Source organism: Anguilla anguilla, chromosome 2, assembly GCF_013347855.1.
Source record: "Anguilla anguilla isolate fAngAng1 chromosome 2, fAngAng1.pri, whole genome shotgun sequence".
Classification (NCBI taxonomy): Eukaryota; Metazoa; Chordata; class Actinopteri; order Anguilliformes; family Anguillidae; genus Anguilla; species Anguilla anguilla.
In genome coordinates, this window is record NC_049202.1 from 11,692,330 (window position 1) to 11,708,866 (window position 16,537).

At 44.4% G+C, this 16,537-nt stretch overlaps 1 protein-coding gene across 13 annotated transcripts in view; it reads right to left on the bottom strand.

Moving 5' to 3' along the window:
* The window catches only part of pcdh15b (protocadherin-related 15b), a 204,671-nt gene that overhangs the window by 10,964 nt on the left and 177,170 nt on the right, over window positions 1-16,537 (bottom strand). For 9 of the 13 annotated variants that reach the window (XM_035406550.1, XM_035406556.1, XM_035406552.1 and 6 more), the window contains 9 exons: window positions 15,703-15,843; window positions 13,917-14,044; window positions 9,964-10,179; window positions 9,061-9,149; window positions 6,961-7,137; window positions 4,999-5,217; window positions 3,218-3,226; window positions 2,846-2,956; window positions 1,756-1,761 (listed from right to left, as the gene is read on the bottom strand). In XM_035406550.1, coding sequence (XP_035262441.1) covers window positions 1,756-1,761; window positions 2,846-2,956; window positions 3,218-3,226; window positions 4,999-5,217; window positions 6,961-7,137; window positions 9,061-9,149; window positions 9,964-10,179; window positions 13,917-14,044; window positions 15,703-15,843 — 1,096 coding nt within the window. The remainder of the gene's footprint in view (window positions 1-1,755; window positions 1,762-2,845; window positions 2,957-3,217; window positions 3,227-4,998; window positions 5,218-6,960; window positions 7,138-9,060; window positions 9,150-9,963; window positions 10,180-13,916; window positions 14,045-15,702; window positions 15,844-16,537) is intronic. The other 4 variants (XM_035406554.1, XM_035406560.1, XM_035406555.1 and 1 more) reach the window with 3 other exon arrangements.

A 16,537-nucleotide genomic window follows, 5' to 3' on the forward strand; every position in this document is an offset into this window, starting at 1 on the left:
CCTGCTCCTTCACCGTCAGCTTGGCCTCCGGCCCCTTGTGGCCCGCGATCTGGAAGGCCTCCAGGTGCAGGTCCTTCTTCTCTCTGCCCTCTGCTTTCAGCAGCTCCATCTCCCACTGCACCGGGTCCATCACCACCTGCCGCCGAAGCGAGTCGTACATCTGCGCCTTGTGGAGCCTGGAAGGCAGCGTCCAGGCGTTCCCGGACCCCCCCTGGGGAAACCAATCCTTCAAGTCCTTCCCCCCGGAAGACTGCAAACCCATTAACTCCCTCCTCCTCTCCGAGGCCCCCTCGGGCTCCGGGCTGCTGAGGGTCCCGTCGTCGAACAGGGGGTTTTTGGTGGTTAGCGGGTTTTCGTCGGACAGGAAAGTGATGTTGCTGGAGGATTTGGGCAGGTTGTTGAGCAGTATCCCGTTGGCCGTGGACTGCTTGTGGGCAGCGATGGCACGTGAGGCGAACGTGCTAATCAGCCGTTGGCGATCACCCTCCTCGAGCATGCACCTTTTAGCCCTGCTCGTTCGAGAATGGTAAGAGAAGAAAAGAAAACTTGAAGGAAAAGAAAGCAATGAAGTGCAGATGAGAAGGGGAGGAAGGAAAAGGGTATAGGCCAGAACCTCTAAGCAAATAAATAAATAAAATAAACAAAAATCAGCTGTTTCATAACCCTCTACACTCATACTGTTGCCTAGCATATCGAATATTCATAACTAAACTCTGTGGGATAAACTTAACCTAATACTCTGATCTGATATCAGTCAGAATTAAAACTCTACTTCATTATCATAAATTACCTTTATTATTATCAGTGTTCCCGGAGTAGTCGCATTTAATATTTAACTACTGTACATAATCAATGTGCTTTAAAGTTCTGGAAAAGTGATGCCCGTGGTAAAGGATAAATTATAAATAGCTTGTGTATACTCTAATGGTATCCTCTCTATATTGTTATTGATGGAGTTTCTTTTACTGGAAATAAAAACTTAATTTTCTGCTGTGTGGGACAATGCCTCTTTGCATTGTTATGAGGGTGGAGAGCATGGTAAAACAGAAGGGGGGCACTCTAATGGCTTAATGTAAATAGGAATTCACTAACTAAAGGGAGGACGGCTTCTAAGTTCTGTTTCAGCGAAGGATAACATTCACTGTACTGCCTCTGAACAATCCAACACACGAGTATAGCTAAACAAGGATGCAGATGAGCCGGGTGCTCTGTAGCCAAAAAGAAATATCTACTGCCCATTGACCATGGGCTGGGAATGCTGAGGCACATATAACATCACCTCATTTTAAAGACAGATTTTGAGTCACCACTATGTCGCTAAATGTATCTTTTTTTGGATACATGACGGAGTGTCACTGGCTTTTCTATCAATTGTTTTGACTACAGCGATTAGCTACTCTAACATTTTCACCTTTTTGATAAATACTAGAACGTATTGGCGTAAACTATGAGTAACCAATTTGTAAAGAAAATTGCAAATGTCGAGAATGAAACAATGACTGACAGGATGCCAGACACCAAAAGCAATGGAAGTTTTAAACACTAAACTGCATAATAAATATAAAAACATGTCTTAACAATGAACTACTGTTAAATTTTTCCAAAAAAAAAAAAAAAATAAAAAATAATAATAATTGGATCACAGATGCTTAAAGGAAGCAAACACATTTGAAACAGAACAACAGTGCTACAAAGCCACTACACCATATATCTACAAGCCTTGGACCCAGCTAATGAAAGAGCTACAGTACTTACTTAAGTCTGAATCCATAGAAGAGAAATTAATGGACAAAGATAAGAGACAGATTGGTGGGAGATGTAAAACACTAAAATGATACCATGAACAGTAAGAATAACTGAGAATAAAGAATATCCAGTAATTCTATAAAAACCGATGAAACAATTTTCAGTCGCTCTTTGTGTGATTCTGAACTACTGAAATTAATTTTTAGACAATGACAACTGACACCTCAGACAAACCAAATATGAAGGGTGACCTTTGAAGACTGGCCTGTTTCTGGTCTTAAGACACACTTTGCAGATGCCTACAATTTGCAGTTAAGACAGTGGAGTGTGACAACAGGGAAGTGTCAATATGTAGGTAGGATTTGGCCTTAAAATATGGAAACAATGTTTACGGCATTTCCTTTCTTTACATTTGATTTTGATTCTCTGAATTAGACTAAACATTTGGCAAACAGATTGTGCGAAATGATGGCTTATATTGGTTTTCTATGTAGATTGCTGAGCTTTGATGGGATAAAATAAATTATATTCTACAGTATAAGAGCACTTATATAAGAGGATGAGGAATATTCAACCAACCTTGAGAAACACACCCACTGCACTAGCACAGCAAAAAAAAAAAAAAAACTCTCCACAATTGCTCTTGACATCCTGTTGCAGGTCCACTTAACAGTTTATCAATACATTTAATTATGTCACAGTCACCTTAAATTAGTCACTGCATTCGTTTCAATTACTTAAACTCACATTCATTTCCCCTATTATTTTTCTGGCTTGCCGGCCTTTTAAAAATTCTTTTCATATTTAAGATCGATTTTACTTCAGTATAAAATGCTCTTACATAAACAGCACTAAATCTATGCGCCGCAAAACTACTGAAGTGTGGAGAACTGATAAAGGATGAACGCACCTTTGTCCAGAAAGCATTAGACTGAAGAGTGGCGCGTCTTGTTAACCTTTACGATCAACTTAAAAATGTTTCCCTTTATTACCTCCTGAATAAAGATTCACTGACCTTTAGGTGGAGCACAGAAATTGACTATGCATGCAGTAAGTTTACAAAAGAAAAAAACTGAAATAATTGTAAATTAAAACTTACATGGAGCTGTCTCCAAGTTCTTCGTAGAGGTTGTTGGCAGCGCCCCCGGCGGTTTTGCCAGCTGGCAGTGCCATTTGGATCCTGGCAGTTTTGGCGCATTCGGCCTGTCGCCTTCAGCCAAGACAAAAAATAAGTCGAGAGGTCATCCAAAGCTACGGCATCAGTGAGCCTGAAGAGCATGCTGCCGCATTATACACGCAAACACAAATACACGACTCCGTACAGACAGAGCTTACCAACAACACATTACTGAAGTTATTCTACTTTAATCTAAAAAAGTCACTGAAACTGAACAACATAAAGAAATACGGTACAGATACATGCACAAACACTGATAATAATTCTATGAAATATTTAAATAACAACACTTACTCTTTGAACCTGATGACGAGCAATGAAAAATAAGAAAAAAGCAAAAGTCAGTAACACAGAAATATTGGAATGGTCCATGCACTGTTAATATTACATGCTGGAATTTTATCAGCTCAATGGAATTTGATTTTCTCCCGTTCACAAAATATTGCTTTTTAATGATTTGCTGTCTTTAAAGTTATTTTTCAAAAATATACGGCTCCAGGTGAAATACTCTCCATTATTCATACAATTCCTTTTAAGTTACTCTGATAACAAGGGAAATGCTCAAATAAAAGTTTCTATCAAATGCAGAATACACTTGACAGAACATGTCAGGTCTCAACGGAAAATTCGGTACTGATTGAACAAGTTTGTAACCCAGCAATGTTTATGAGCTGTGCGCATACTATCAAAAAGACACACATCCATCCAACAGCCGCCACTTTTACCTTTTTTAAATTCTCCATTATTTACACCAGTGCACTGTACTCTTAAAATAATCGCCACTGATATGTGTGCTTGTAAAGTCCAGCAAATCTGTCTATGCGGTCTGTGTGTGGCAATGAAGTTGCTCCATAGCCGTAATCATATTTTCTGGGGCAGTTTAATTAATATATTAGGGAGGGGCTCTTCATGTTTTCCACCACAATTTGGAATGCATAACTGACGAAAAGCCAATTCCATTACTGCAAAGTCCTCTGTAAACTCAGGACAGCTGCGCACTAGCACACGCGTCCCACAAAATGTGTACACACTCTCTCCACTCTCAACCAGCAGAGTTGCTGTAGCTACAGGGATGGAGGACTGCACAATTAATGCAAGTAGGGCAGGCAGATTGACCAAAGGATTTGCTATTAAGCAGCCAGGCATGAGACACCAAGCCTACTTACTGTATATCCTTCCCTGATGCTGCGGCCAGTTATACGTACATCACTCTGTGTTACCACAAGGCACTGGCCTGGAACTGCACTGAAAACAAGTAACTCAATAGGATACATCACCTGGGAGGGCTGTTATTACTGGCTTTTAAATATAAAAGCCAGTCCTACCAGGTTCTTCATTTGTTTAATTTGCTGAGATTACAGAGTCTACAATTCAGGGCGTATCACTGTACTAAGAACAAGAGTTTCAAGGGGACGCAAAACTTAAGAGAATTTATAGAATTCATTTTCTTACGGGGCTCCTTGTTTACTTAAACCAGAAATTTTATTTTTCCTTGTTTTCAGATTTTATATAGGATGAGAACAGGGAAGCAAATAAACACTAAGAAAATGCTAAGAAAATTAATGCTATAAATTCTTGTTTTAAGCACATATTTGACTTAACTTCTTGTTTTAATGTAAAATATTTCTTTAAATGAGAGGTTGGTTTTTATTTCACAGAACTGCTCGTCTGGGCTGATCCTGTTCTGGGACTCCTGTTCCTCGAGTCACAGGTTATTTGCTCCAGAACTCCCCCAGTATCATTTTAGCATTTATCGCAGGCATCTTTACAACTGTTCTCCACAAACAAACATTCAACGCTGCCATATGCTGCTTTGTTAGCCGTTTCAGAGTGAGAAAATCTCCCGCAACTCCCACTATTAGGACTGGACATTTGTCACAAATGGCATTAATTAATCTGCTTTCATGGAGCTCAGATAGAAGAGTAAGCCAGCTGAGGAAGCAGTTTCCACGGCAAATTAGGTAGCGGCCTTCTCCGAATTCCTGACGTTGCGCGAATCTCAGATGCCTTCGGGGTTCAGGTAGCAGACTCCGCCCGTCACCCATGACCCCAGCGGAAGGATATTCAGTACTCACTGTTTGTACGTCAACATGACGATAAGGATGGCGGGGACGCAGCAGACGATGATGATGATGGCCAGGGCCAGCAGCGCCCCCTCCGTGTAGCCCATGGACTGCGCCGCCTTCTTGACGCTGGCCACGATGTCGGGGGTGCGGATCTCCAGGATGCGCCCGCCCTGGCCCAGGTAGGGCAGGAACTCCTTGTTTATGTCCAGGAGCTTGCCGTCCAGGAACCTACGCGAGGAGCGGCCCGACACACAGTCTCACACACAGCGATCCGCGTCAGCGCCATTAATCTCAGTCTCGCTACTACGCCATTAGCATACCTCTGACATGCACATAAACATAAAGACGCTAAAATACTGCCTCGGGCAAGGTTCGCAACACTGATCCCAGAGGGCCCCGGTGTCTGCTGCTTCCTGTGTTCACCTTTGCACCAGTGACCAGCTCAGACCCAAGACACATTAATTGTGTAATAAGCTGATTTAATCGTTCAATAAAAAAGTAGCGAGTAACAATAAAAACCAACGGACCCTGCGGCTCTCCAGGACCAGGGTTGAGAACTCCTGGCCTACAATGACGCCGTGGCAGAAAATGCGTGTAGGAAATGCGTTTCTGTGTAACAAGGGCATAAAAATGAATTGTATACGGGTCAATGGACAACTGTGTACTTGTTCTGTACATAGTTCTCTTACGATAATATCAAAGCACTTCTTGAGAAAAGCATATTTGTTTTTTCACTTCTTGAGGAAAAACAAGCTCTACTTGCAAACCAGTTAATTGGCTTTTCTACCTACCTTCAATATGTGTTAGCCAAAGTATTTTCCATTTTCAAAACATTTTTATTGATATGCTAGTTATATCTATTATTGCTGAATTTCTGCTCAAAGCGTGGGCTTGAGGGCTTTTTGACTGCCTTATGTATTACCAGAATACACTACAGCTACAAGAATGCTGCTGCTGAATGAGATGAATGCTATTAATCCCTATTATTTTGACGTGAAGTCTTGTTGGTGACATTAGCTCACAAAATATCTGCGGGTTGTATTTCACCCCATTCATTGTAAGACTATTCATTAAAATTCAAAAAGGCTTGTCCTTTTTTTGTTTCAGATTCATAAATTGCAGGAAACAGGGACACCATGCCCTTCACTGAGGAGGAAAAAACCATGCAGAAAATGGTTTCAAGGTGACAGGCAGGCATTCAACTCAAGAATTCATTCAGTCAGACGTACAGGAACAATCATGCACCATCATCAATGGCGAAAAGAAGGCAGTATGTTTCTGCCTTAAAACTGTTGGACTGAGGCTTCTGTCTCTATAATAGTACTTTTGTGCCAGAAGTAGCTTTTTATTAAAGATGAGATCTGTGAGCTTGCTCTTATAATTACACTCCTTTCTTCAAAAGCTGTCGTGTGTGATAAGACTAATGTACTCTGCTCTCTAGTAAAATCCCCATAAATTACCTTCTTTAAAACACAACATCTCATGTGACACACCACTGGCAGCCAAGGACAGAACAATATTGTAGGAAGATTAACATTTTGCCCTCAAAGCATTTCCCCCTACACATTTGTTAAGGGGGAATTCAAATGGTTGCCTGCACCAAGGAGCAGGGACGTGTTTGGAGAGAGAATGAAAGTGACAATATTGTTTCTGTGATAAAGGGGCCTGGTATCTGGTGGGAACACTGGAGCAAACAGTTCCCAGAAGGGATGAAGCTGTTTTCATGGCGACGGTGGCCGTCACGTGATGTACAGAGATGGATTTACGGGCCACCGGTGAATGGCGGAACACAGGTGTCTGCGGAGGGGGAGTAGGGGAGTTATCTTTAAGGAGAGCCAAAACAAGCAGAGGTGTAGAGGAAATGTGTTCATTATAAAAGGTTCCCACCAAGATTTAGGGTCCCTGCAAAAAGGGACGGATGGCGTACGACTGGGTTTTTTAGGGAAATGAGAAGATCCGTTTTCCACTCACTTGAAGAGCTCCTGCCGCGATATGGCCCGGTTGGTCATAGGGTCGATGGCGTACACCACAAGGTCAGACTTAGAATAGTCCTCCTGCTCGAACCCGTCCCCATACCGCCGTGGCCCGATGGACTCCACCACCACTTTGGCCCCTGAGATCTGGTCCTGAACGTAACGCTCCAGAATCCTGCATTTTTAAAAAGCATGGGGCAGTTAAAAGGTGATGTGTTAGGCTTTACTAGGCATAACTGCTTAAATATATTCCGTCAGATATTTGATCTTTCATTTGGAAAACTTCACAAAAAACTTTTGGCAGGGCCCTGGGTTTTTACGCTCAATAACATAACTCTTTATGACAGCAGACACAATAAACAAATAATGCATCAATAATGGCCACAGACAGAAGCCAGAGGGCAAGATCTAGCAGTGCTCATCCTGTTTCTTAGATCAGATGAATCGACCATCCGTATCCCTGTGTGCTCTGAGGATTGTGATCCTGCACTTTGGAAACGTAACGTTGCAATGTAAAAAATAAACCACAGTAAACACCATTAGGGTAATAGCATACTACATCCTTGTACCCTTGAACAAATGCTTTTTTTATCTCGAGCTTGCTCTGAAAGTAGGCAGCTCACTTCAAAGAGAAATACATACTCCAAAGCAATGTTATGATAAGCAGTCCTCTTTGCAAGTGCACCCACATTTTATTCCACGGTGTTTAAATTATGACCAGAACATGATCAGTGTAGCCTGAGCCTGCCTTCTCATGTGTGCAGAGATTGGATCTAGCTTTCAGCTTTGTTCTGAAATGGTGTTTTTAGGTGAAGAGGGCGTATCAAATTGTACTGGCCATCCTCAGTGTGCGAGAAGAGTCCTCTTGACCTTTAATGGTTCTTCAGCACTCCCTTCAGCCAGCCAATAGCATCACGGGAGGATGGCAAAAAAACAAAAGGAACCACCTAATTTCTTGACAATATTGCTTTGTGTGACTAAACGAAGAAGAAAAACAGGACGGAGGGACACGAAATGTTAGAACGAAGTGTCTGCAGCGATATCGGTTCAAAAGCAAATTCTTTTCCTGTCCGCTGAAGCTCGCTACATCCCGAGTTTTCATCTGTGAGCGGGTGGCCATTTCTGAGCCAATTACCTGTGGCAGGCGGGAGAATTTCCTGCTGGGGCTGAGCAGGGGGGAGCGGTGTGGAGTGCAGATTGATGTGTCCCCTTTGGGGCCTGAAAAACCCAGATGGGCCAGGCTCTTTGCAGCTGAGGCCCCCCCACCGCCCCCGCCCCAGCCCACCCCACCGCCCCCACCGCTCCGGGTGCTAATCTGGGCGTCCGCGCGCGAGAGCCGGAGTCGCCGGAAACCACCGCGCGCCTCATGTCAGACGTCAAGCCTCGTCAGCGGCGACGGGGGCGATGACAGACAGGTTTATATGAGCGGCCAACAGCCGTGCCGCGCGTAGCCCGGAGACAGGAACGGCGGCTCCTGGGTGACCGCGCGGTTGTGTCAGGGCCGCTAACAGACATGAAACAACCACGTCCCGCTAAGATCAGCTCTGCATCAGCGTGTGTGTGTGTGTGGATGTGTGTGTGGGTGTGGATGAGTGTGTGTGTGTGTGTGTGTGTGTGTGTGTGTGTGTGGGTGTGTATGAGTGTGTGTGTGTTTGTTTACATGGAATATGAAGCGATTACCATTTTTACCGCACAACAAAGGGGAAACAGTACTGGGCTGTCACAATGTGACATCTATGACAGCGTTTATAAGGAAGGCCATGCATCACTTTAACAGAAATGAACACGGGGAGGGGCAACGTTTTCTTGGCCTGTTTGTCAGGAAAAGCAATCAGAGAGAGACGCCGTTTTATGTTTGAGAGACGCTGATGAAACCAAACAGTATGCTAATTCATCCGCCGCCGTCCAATCCATCTCCGTGCGTTTTACAGGGCGGAGGTTAAGAGCGCTGCTTGTTTCTGACATGAAAGCATTTCGCAAGAAAAGAGGAGACGGCGCTTATGAACACAAATTTGAAAGGACACTAAAGAAAACAAACAAACAAAACAAAAAAATAATAATTCCCAGGCGCACTGGCCCATTTCTGAAGGAGCCTTACCCGATGAGCTGGTCTTTGTTCTGCTCGACGACGGTGGGAGGCACGTTGGACACCACCACCTGCATGTCCAGCTGATTAACCACCGAGACCTGGGGGCGAAAGGGGGCGGAGTCAGTCCTATGGCCCGCGGGCTCCTCCCAGTCACGGCGCCGCCGGGTAATCGCGAGCGACGGCGCTGTTCGCATGCGAGCCGCGCCGTTCGCCCGACTGATTCAGATTTCAGCGTCGCTAAGACACCTGGGAAATCTCGCCATGTTTAGCGCTCCTTCGCACCGCCCTAATGAAATGAAGCTTCCTCTTAGGTATTAACTAACAAACGAACCGCGCCGTGGATTCACTTAAACAGATTCGATCTCGGACCCCCGATGTCATTAAAAATATATTATTAAAACAGGCCTCATGGCGTAAAATCAATTTACAAAAACCCATCCTCAGCAAGATCGCTAACAAAGACAATCAACAGCACGCTTCAAGAGAAACCAACTGCCAGTATGGAAAACACGTGTCTTATGATAATCATACATCCATTACATAACTATGTTAATACAGGAAAAAAATATGCTAATTATGTGGGAAAGATAGGGATATTTTTACAGTCGTTGGCATCTCTCTAATTTGGCTCCTGGGCACAGAACCTAGGTATCTGAGATTGAACCAAACCTGTCACTTCCTAACCCACCCACTGTCAATCTGAATTGATCAGATGCAGCTGGACACTGAACAGATTAGATTCTGGCACTTGACTGCAATACAGACCCAGAAATTGGCTGTGGTGGGTTAAAGACTGAAAATTGAAACCAGCAGGAGAGCTGGGCAACCAGTGCCCTGGTCAGCCGTGAACCAGTAAGAAAAAACAAAAAAAAAACAAAATACATTTGAATTTCCTTTCAAAGTGATACTCACCACTACTTGCGCACTGCTGCTCAAACCCTTCCCGTAGTTATCCGTCGCAACGACGTCGAATTTGAAGTAGGACCTGCGCATGTTTCTGTACATGATGGCAGTTTTAATGACGCCAGTGTACGGCTCCACCACAAAGCCGTCCTTTTTGCGGGCCATGGATGGAATGACCAGCCTGTACTGCATCGCACTGTAATTCCCTGTGTCCTCGTCCAAAGCCTGTGAGGAGAAAAAAATGCAATTAAACATCAGACACAAACACAGATATTCATCAACTGGTCCAATGAAGCCCCCTCCCTGTCGCCCACTCGCATTGCAGTTCTGCAGCCGAACAACAGGGGGAGACTTTGAGCTTCGGAGGTGCAGTAAGGACACGGTTTAACATCACTCCGTTCAGCTGACTTCAACATTCAATGCATTCCTCTGCAGTGACATTGATTTATAATACCTTTTAGGACTGAGCGAATGTAAAGGCACGCAGATAGCACTGTGCCCCAGCCTGACACCGTCATTAACACAAATGAGATATTTCCAATATGCTAAGGAACTGTTCCACTCAATATTATACCACATATATTACGCTGGAGTAAAGGTCTCAGCCTTGGTATTTGTAATTTTTATCGGAATTCAAATAAACGGAGACAGTGAGTGTGTGAAAGTGGGGATGCAAACTTGAATGGGAACATTACTATAAACGCATGTGCTCTGTCATCTTCAAGTATTGTAGATTGTGTGAGCTGACTGACAGCTGAGCTTTCTGCCTGAAAATATGGCATGCACTTGACTTCTGTTGCACTGCAGGTTTAGGATTTATATGGAAGGAAACTTCCGTGAAATTGAATTAACTTTTTTTGTACACGGAAATGTCAATATTTGTATATAATGTGCAGGGTTGCGGGGATATAGGGCAGCAGTGTAGTCTAATGGGTAAGGAACTGGTCTTGTAACCTAAAGGTCACAGGTTCGGACACTGTAGGACACTGCTGCTGTACCCTTGAGAAAGGTACTTAACCTGCATTGCTTCAGTATATATCCAGCTGTATAAATGGATGCAATGTAAATGCTATGTGTAAGTTGCTCGGGATAAGAGAATCTGATAAATGCCTGTAATGTAATGCATGAAATAAAGAAAAAAAAAAAAAAGAAAATTTGCTGAGAGTAGCAATTTTTTTCAATGGGTAACCGATTAATTATGCGATCAGCAAGGCAAATTATTTCATGTGATAAAACCCAAGCAATTATTGTTATAATGCCAGGAAGGAGTGATCTATACTTCCAGTTCGATACTGTAGGAGTTCAATTCTCTTATTTCTCTTCAAAACTATTTAAAGAGGGATTTAAAAGTAGATTAGTCTAATCTTCGACCTACTGAGAGGCTTTTCTTAAACCCATATTAAGATCCACGACGCCTATGCATTAATTCAGCGGCTAGAAACTCTGTGAATGCGCAAAAAAAAAAAAAAAAAACCAAACGGCACACTCGCTGTGAACAAAACCCAAAAGGATTAGTCAGAAACAGCGGGGACACAGACGTGCTACATCTTGGCTTGGTTCGCATCCCACCTGAGGATTCCATCTTCTCACTGCTTAGGGATTACCTCTTTATCAGCCCTGGCTAAACAAGGCCAAACAAACCCGGAGTAGTTTCCGCAAAATAGACCGAATAACAAAAATAAAAAATAGAGCCCCCTGCATTGCATGTGAATCTCAATTGTGTTTCTGTCAGATGATTCCTTGTACTGAGCACCCAGTGAGCCAAATGATGGAGCTCTTAACAAGCTACAGTCATAGGCTAATCACCATGCGAATTGCCCTTGAGTGGGTGTGCAGCTCACAAGACAGATGCACCTTGGGATACAGATACCCCAAAAAAACCAGAGACCCCAGTTAGCAGTAAAAAAGTGATTGGGAAAGGGCTCACATGTGTATATACACACATATATCTATACACAGTAAAAGCTATTTCTGATTGTAATCAAAATAGTAAACATGGAGTAAATATGTATCACATGCTATGTGTCCTCTTTTCCTCCTCAGCACTGCTAGCAGCCAGTGTGGCTCTGGCATCAAACGAGCATTCGTTTCTCTGTGGGACATCCCATTCTCCTCAGCGGGACGCGCAGCAGGCAGCTCAGAGGCGAACATGGTCCCGAGGCCCCAATTCTGGGCACCCCCGAGGGGCTCGGCTGGGTCTGCGCCGGGCGAACGGAAAGGGAACAGCCCCACAGGGGTCTGAGAGACGGCCGCCGCACGCCGCTGTGCAGTCGCTCCTAAACGTGAAGGGATTACAATGTGCGATGTGTGGGGTGAGAACATAACACCCTCGCCTGTGCTCACAGCGCAATGGGACCAGCGCCTCTCCCTCTCGCTGGAGCATACTGAACGATTTGGCACGCTGCTGTCGGAGAGCCTTTGTGCCCAAACAAGATGCATTGCCCTGAACCAGTTTTACATTTGTGGATGCAAGACAATGAGGATCCCTGGGTCTCAGACAGATATAATGATCTTGCCCAGGTGTGGGGATCAGAGGCTACATTACTACTGCAGGTTAGCTGAGCCCAGCGCTATGGATTATGACTGCAGGCTTGATACTGTCCAAACGAGCACAGTAAAGGCTCCAGTGTACTAGGCGTTCGATGTCCTACGTCCAACATATCAATGTCCTTCCTGATGACCTTGAAGCAATTGGGTCAGTTTTTTCATTCACAATCAATGCAAGTCTTTCCAGAGTTCTAGGTATCTCAGGCACAGAAAATTGTGAATGCTGCCATGGTCACGTGGGCGTACCATATATGTGGTGAGCTTCAAAAAGGTACCTGAACAGAAATAAGTCTGATTCAGTGATTAGAAAGAAATGAAGCGAATCAAATTGCTTTTACTGATAATCCGTGATACATTAGCCCTACTTTCCCTTTTACAATGACAATACTGGTTCAGCTCACACTTTCCAAATGGAGACTACTCCCCAATACAGCAATGAGACCTGCCTGATTCAATTATTTTACAGCTTTAAAAGATTAAACCTTTAAAAAAAGCACTCTCTGCCTCATCACCACCCACAAATCCAGTGAAACCATACAGTATGGGTAGATATTATCACTATATTTTGGCCCTTTAGGATAAGCCAGGTTCATATGCATATTTTCTTTGGGATTGTTGGAAAAATACATGTTTTTCTGGCACATTTTCCACGGATTTTACTTTTCGCCAAATACACATTCCCGCAGCATCATCCTCTGCCAGTCGAGAACAGCGCAGACTATCATTGTGCCCGCTAGCTGTTGTCTTTCCTCTGCAGCCCACCAGCTTAGCCACACGGCCACTGCAGCAGCGGATAGCGCTTACTGAGCACCTGCTGCAGGGCCCTCCCTGCTCGGCCAACGCTGGAGCCAAAATGGCGCCTTTTCCAACGGAGCAGCCGGCCACAACGCTGGCAAGGCCAGGATTCTATTCAGGACCACGGGGCTCGTCGCGACATCCAGGGCTAGCGCTTTAACCGGGAACACAACTACAGAGCTCCGTATACCTCGTTTCCATTTTGAAAAACCCTCAATAATCGTCCGGGCATCGGCTGGGGCCATGCGATGGCGCCGTTTCACCGACAGAACAATGGCCAAATTCAATCGCTCGTTTCTCGCGAAGCGAAAGGCACCCAACCTAGTTGGCGCCATTGTCGGTCGTTTCGGTGTAATTGCTCAGCTGCCGCTAAGTGGGGGGCTTCATTCAGTGCGCGGCTCTTATTATAATTGGTCTGGCTGCTTCCGTGTTGATGGCCAGGGCTGAAACATTTCGCCAGCCGCTGACACGTACGCGCGTTTCGCAATGCCGGAGCCGGGACGCATTCATCGAACCCGCGGCCCAAATCACTGGTGGAGAGACAGCAGGCCCCGTACTAATTATACATCCCATGTAGACTGTGGAGACCATGACTTTAGTTATGCAAGCTGTTCTCTTACTTGGACCTGGAGCACGGAGGTGAACGTCTTGGCATCTTCTGTGACCCCTCCCAGGTAGAGCTTTTCGGTGAAAACAGGAGGGTGATCATTTTCATCCTGAACATCAATAAACACTTTGGCTGTGTTGGCTGTAAAAAAAAAAAAAAAAGAACAAGAACAAAGGCCGGTCAAATCTCCCCTGCATTCCAAATTAACTGTGCATCAAGTGCACTGGCAGCACATTTCCATCAATCAATAACTGCAGCTAGACTAAATGATATGAATGCAACACACCAGTGTGCAGATACACGTTGTACAGCAGCGAAGTGAACCAACAAATTTCCACTGCAAGGAGCATAAGATGCCATTTACATAATGCGGTACTGCATTGCAGTTCATGGAAAGGATTACTTGCTCAACCTACGATTTCGGTTACACAACATAAAGTCATGTGGCAGGTCAAGGCCTAAAATGGCACAGGGTGGAAAACAACACGCATAGTGGTATTTATGGATATCTATCATACAGCCTGCCCCAGGCGAGAGCAGAATCACCCGCTCCCCCCCCCCCTCCTTCTCCGCGTCTCTTATAGGACGTGTGTTGCCAGACGGGGGTAATAACAGCCACCGGGCATACCTGCTGCATTTTAACGCGGCTCCGAATTGCCGACGGCGGGCTGATCAGCTCGGCGTTAAGTGCGTTCACGCCGTTCTGATGACGGGCACTTCAGACGCCTACACATCGGCGGCGGGTGGCCCCCCAATTCGCTCGACGGCAGAACGGCCGTTTACCGCGTCGTCCATGTCCCCCCCCCCCCACCCAAACCCCCGACTCAAACCGGTTACGCAACACACCAAGCGACGGGGCGCTCCAACCAATAAGAATCACTCAGATTTCTTAACCGATTCCATTCTGGCGTAATGAGCTCTAATTGATTGCATTTGACAGTGGTCTGCAGTGCTGCAGATGCCTCTGTAGTACCCCTGATATTTTCTATTATGATCTGTCAGAGTGAGATGGCAAAAAAGCAACCGGTGACAAATCTCCTTATTCTCTCGAGCCATTTGCAGGCAAGGTTCTGTGTGGAAGCTGACTGCTCATAATACTCAGGCCACCAATTTTTCATTATTAAATAACAGATGCAGAAAACAGAAAATCTATTAGCACGTGGGCTATCATTTTCACATTAATGTGCACATTAAGCAGTAGCACAGGGGGGAAAAAAGTTGTTTAAAATTGATTCCGACCATTAATACTGCATAATCAAGTAAAGATAAGCTGAATTTGGCTAATTGACCAATGACAGGCACAATCTGCAACACAGGGGCCTCTATTAAATGCCTGGCATTTCCATGAACTTCAAAAACATTTAATGCTACTCAGTATGGTGCCCACAACCAATTTGCGGTAATCAGCCGTACAAATACAATAAAAGGATTAGCATTTTAAAAGCAGATGATGGAATGTAATTTACTTTGCTGGTTAGACCTTGATACGCACTATATCAACAGGAAGACGGAAAAAGGTAATTGGACACAAGTAAATAAATATAGAAATGCAAATGAAAATTAAATTAAAAGAGCATCAATACCCCACATCAAAATCAATACCTCTTGGCCACATCAATATCCCCACATGAAAACGAACACCTCTTGGCCACTAATTATTCTAATTGTGTCAAAACCAAAAAAAAAAAAAAAATTTAAATTAAAAAGTAAAAAAAAGACAACCTAGAGGCAATTATGTCTGGAATTATAACAGTCATCGTCGCAATCGAGCCGTGCAAATGCCCTGGCTGCTGGCTTACTTTTTGCAGTCACGCGTAGATTGGACGCAACCACGCTCATGGAGTCCGCCTGCACACGGAGGGTGTAGCCATTGACGGACTCGTAGTCCAACAGGCTGGCCGTGGAGATGACCCCAGTGATGTTATTCATTGAGAATATTCCTGAGAAGGAAGACAGGAGGCACACCCACAGAAAATTAAGCATTTTCACGGCTGTGTTTTCGACTCAGTTGCTGTACGGATGAAATGAAACTGTTCACCCAGGCCTTGCCATTCCACCATTTCACTTCTGATCATTTTAGGAAAGGGGGAAATCAACAGAAATCATATCCTACTGGCACCAGGTCAAGCAGACATTTTAAAGACGCCAAAAAAAAGGCCTTCCAACTTTCATGGACTAGCAGAATGTCAATGAATTGTAAGCTTTAGATTCCAGGAGCCAAACTTTAGAGGACACTTTTATTATCTTACAAAGTCCCTTCATTGAATTTAAAAAGGGAATTAAACAAACTCTATTCCTCTCCTTCCGGGCGAGTAAGTGTTCCGAGCGTCCTTTAATTTAGATTTTAATATCGAGTGGAGGCAAACTCGGAGGCAATTTAATCTGTTCACACCCCAGGAGGCAGAGGAACAGGTCGTCGCCACTGTATGAAATGAGTCGTCATCTTATTATCCTTTACCACTTTTAATGCGGTGATGACAAAGGCAATGAAATGGGAAGCAGACACAGACGAGAAGGCTGTTCAAAAGCAACTGAAGGTTACTGCAAACAGAACAGCACTGTATAGCACATCACAGGCTTTTAGGCTTAAGTTGCTCTAGCATTAAAAAAGCACTGTTGACATCGGTGTCTCAG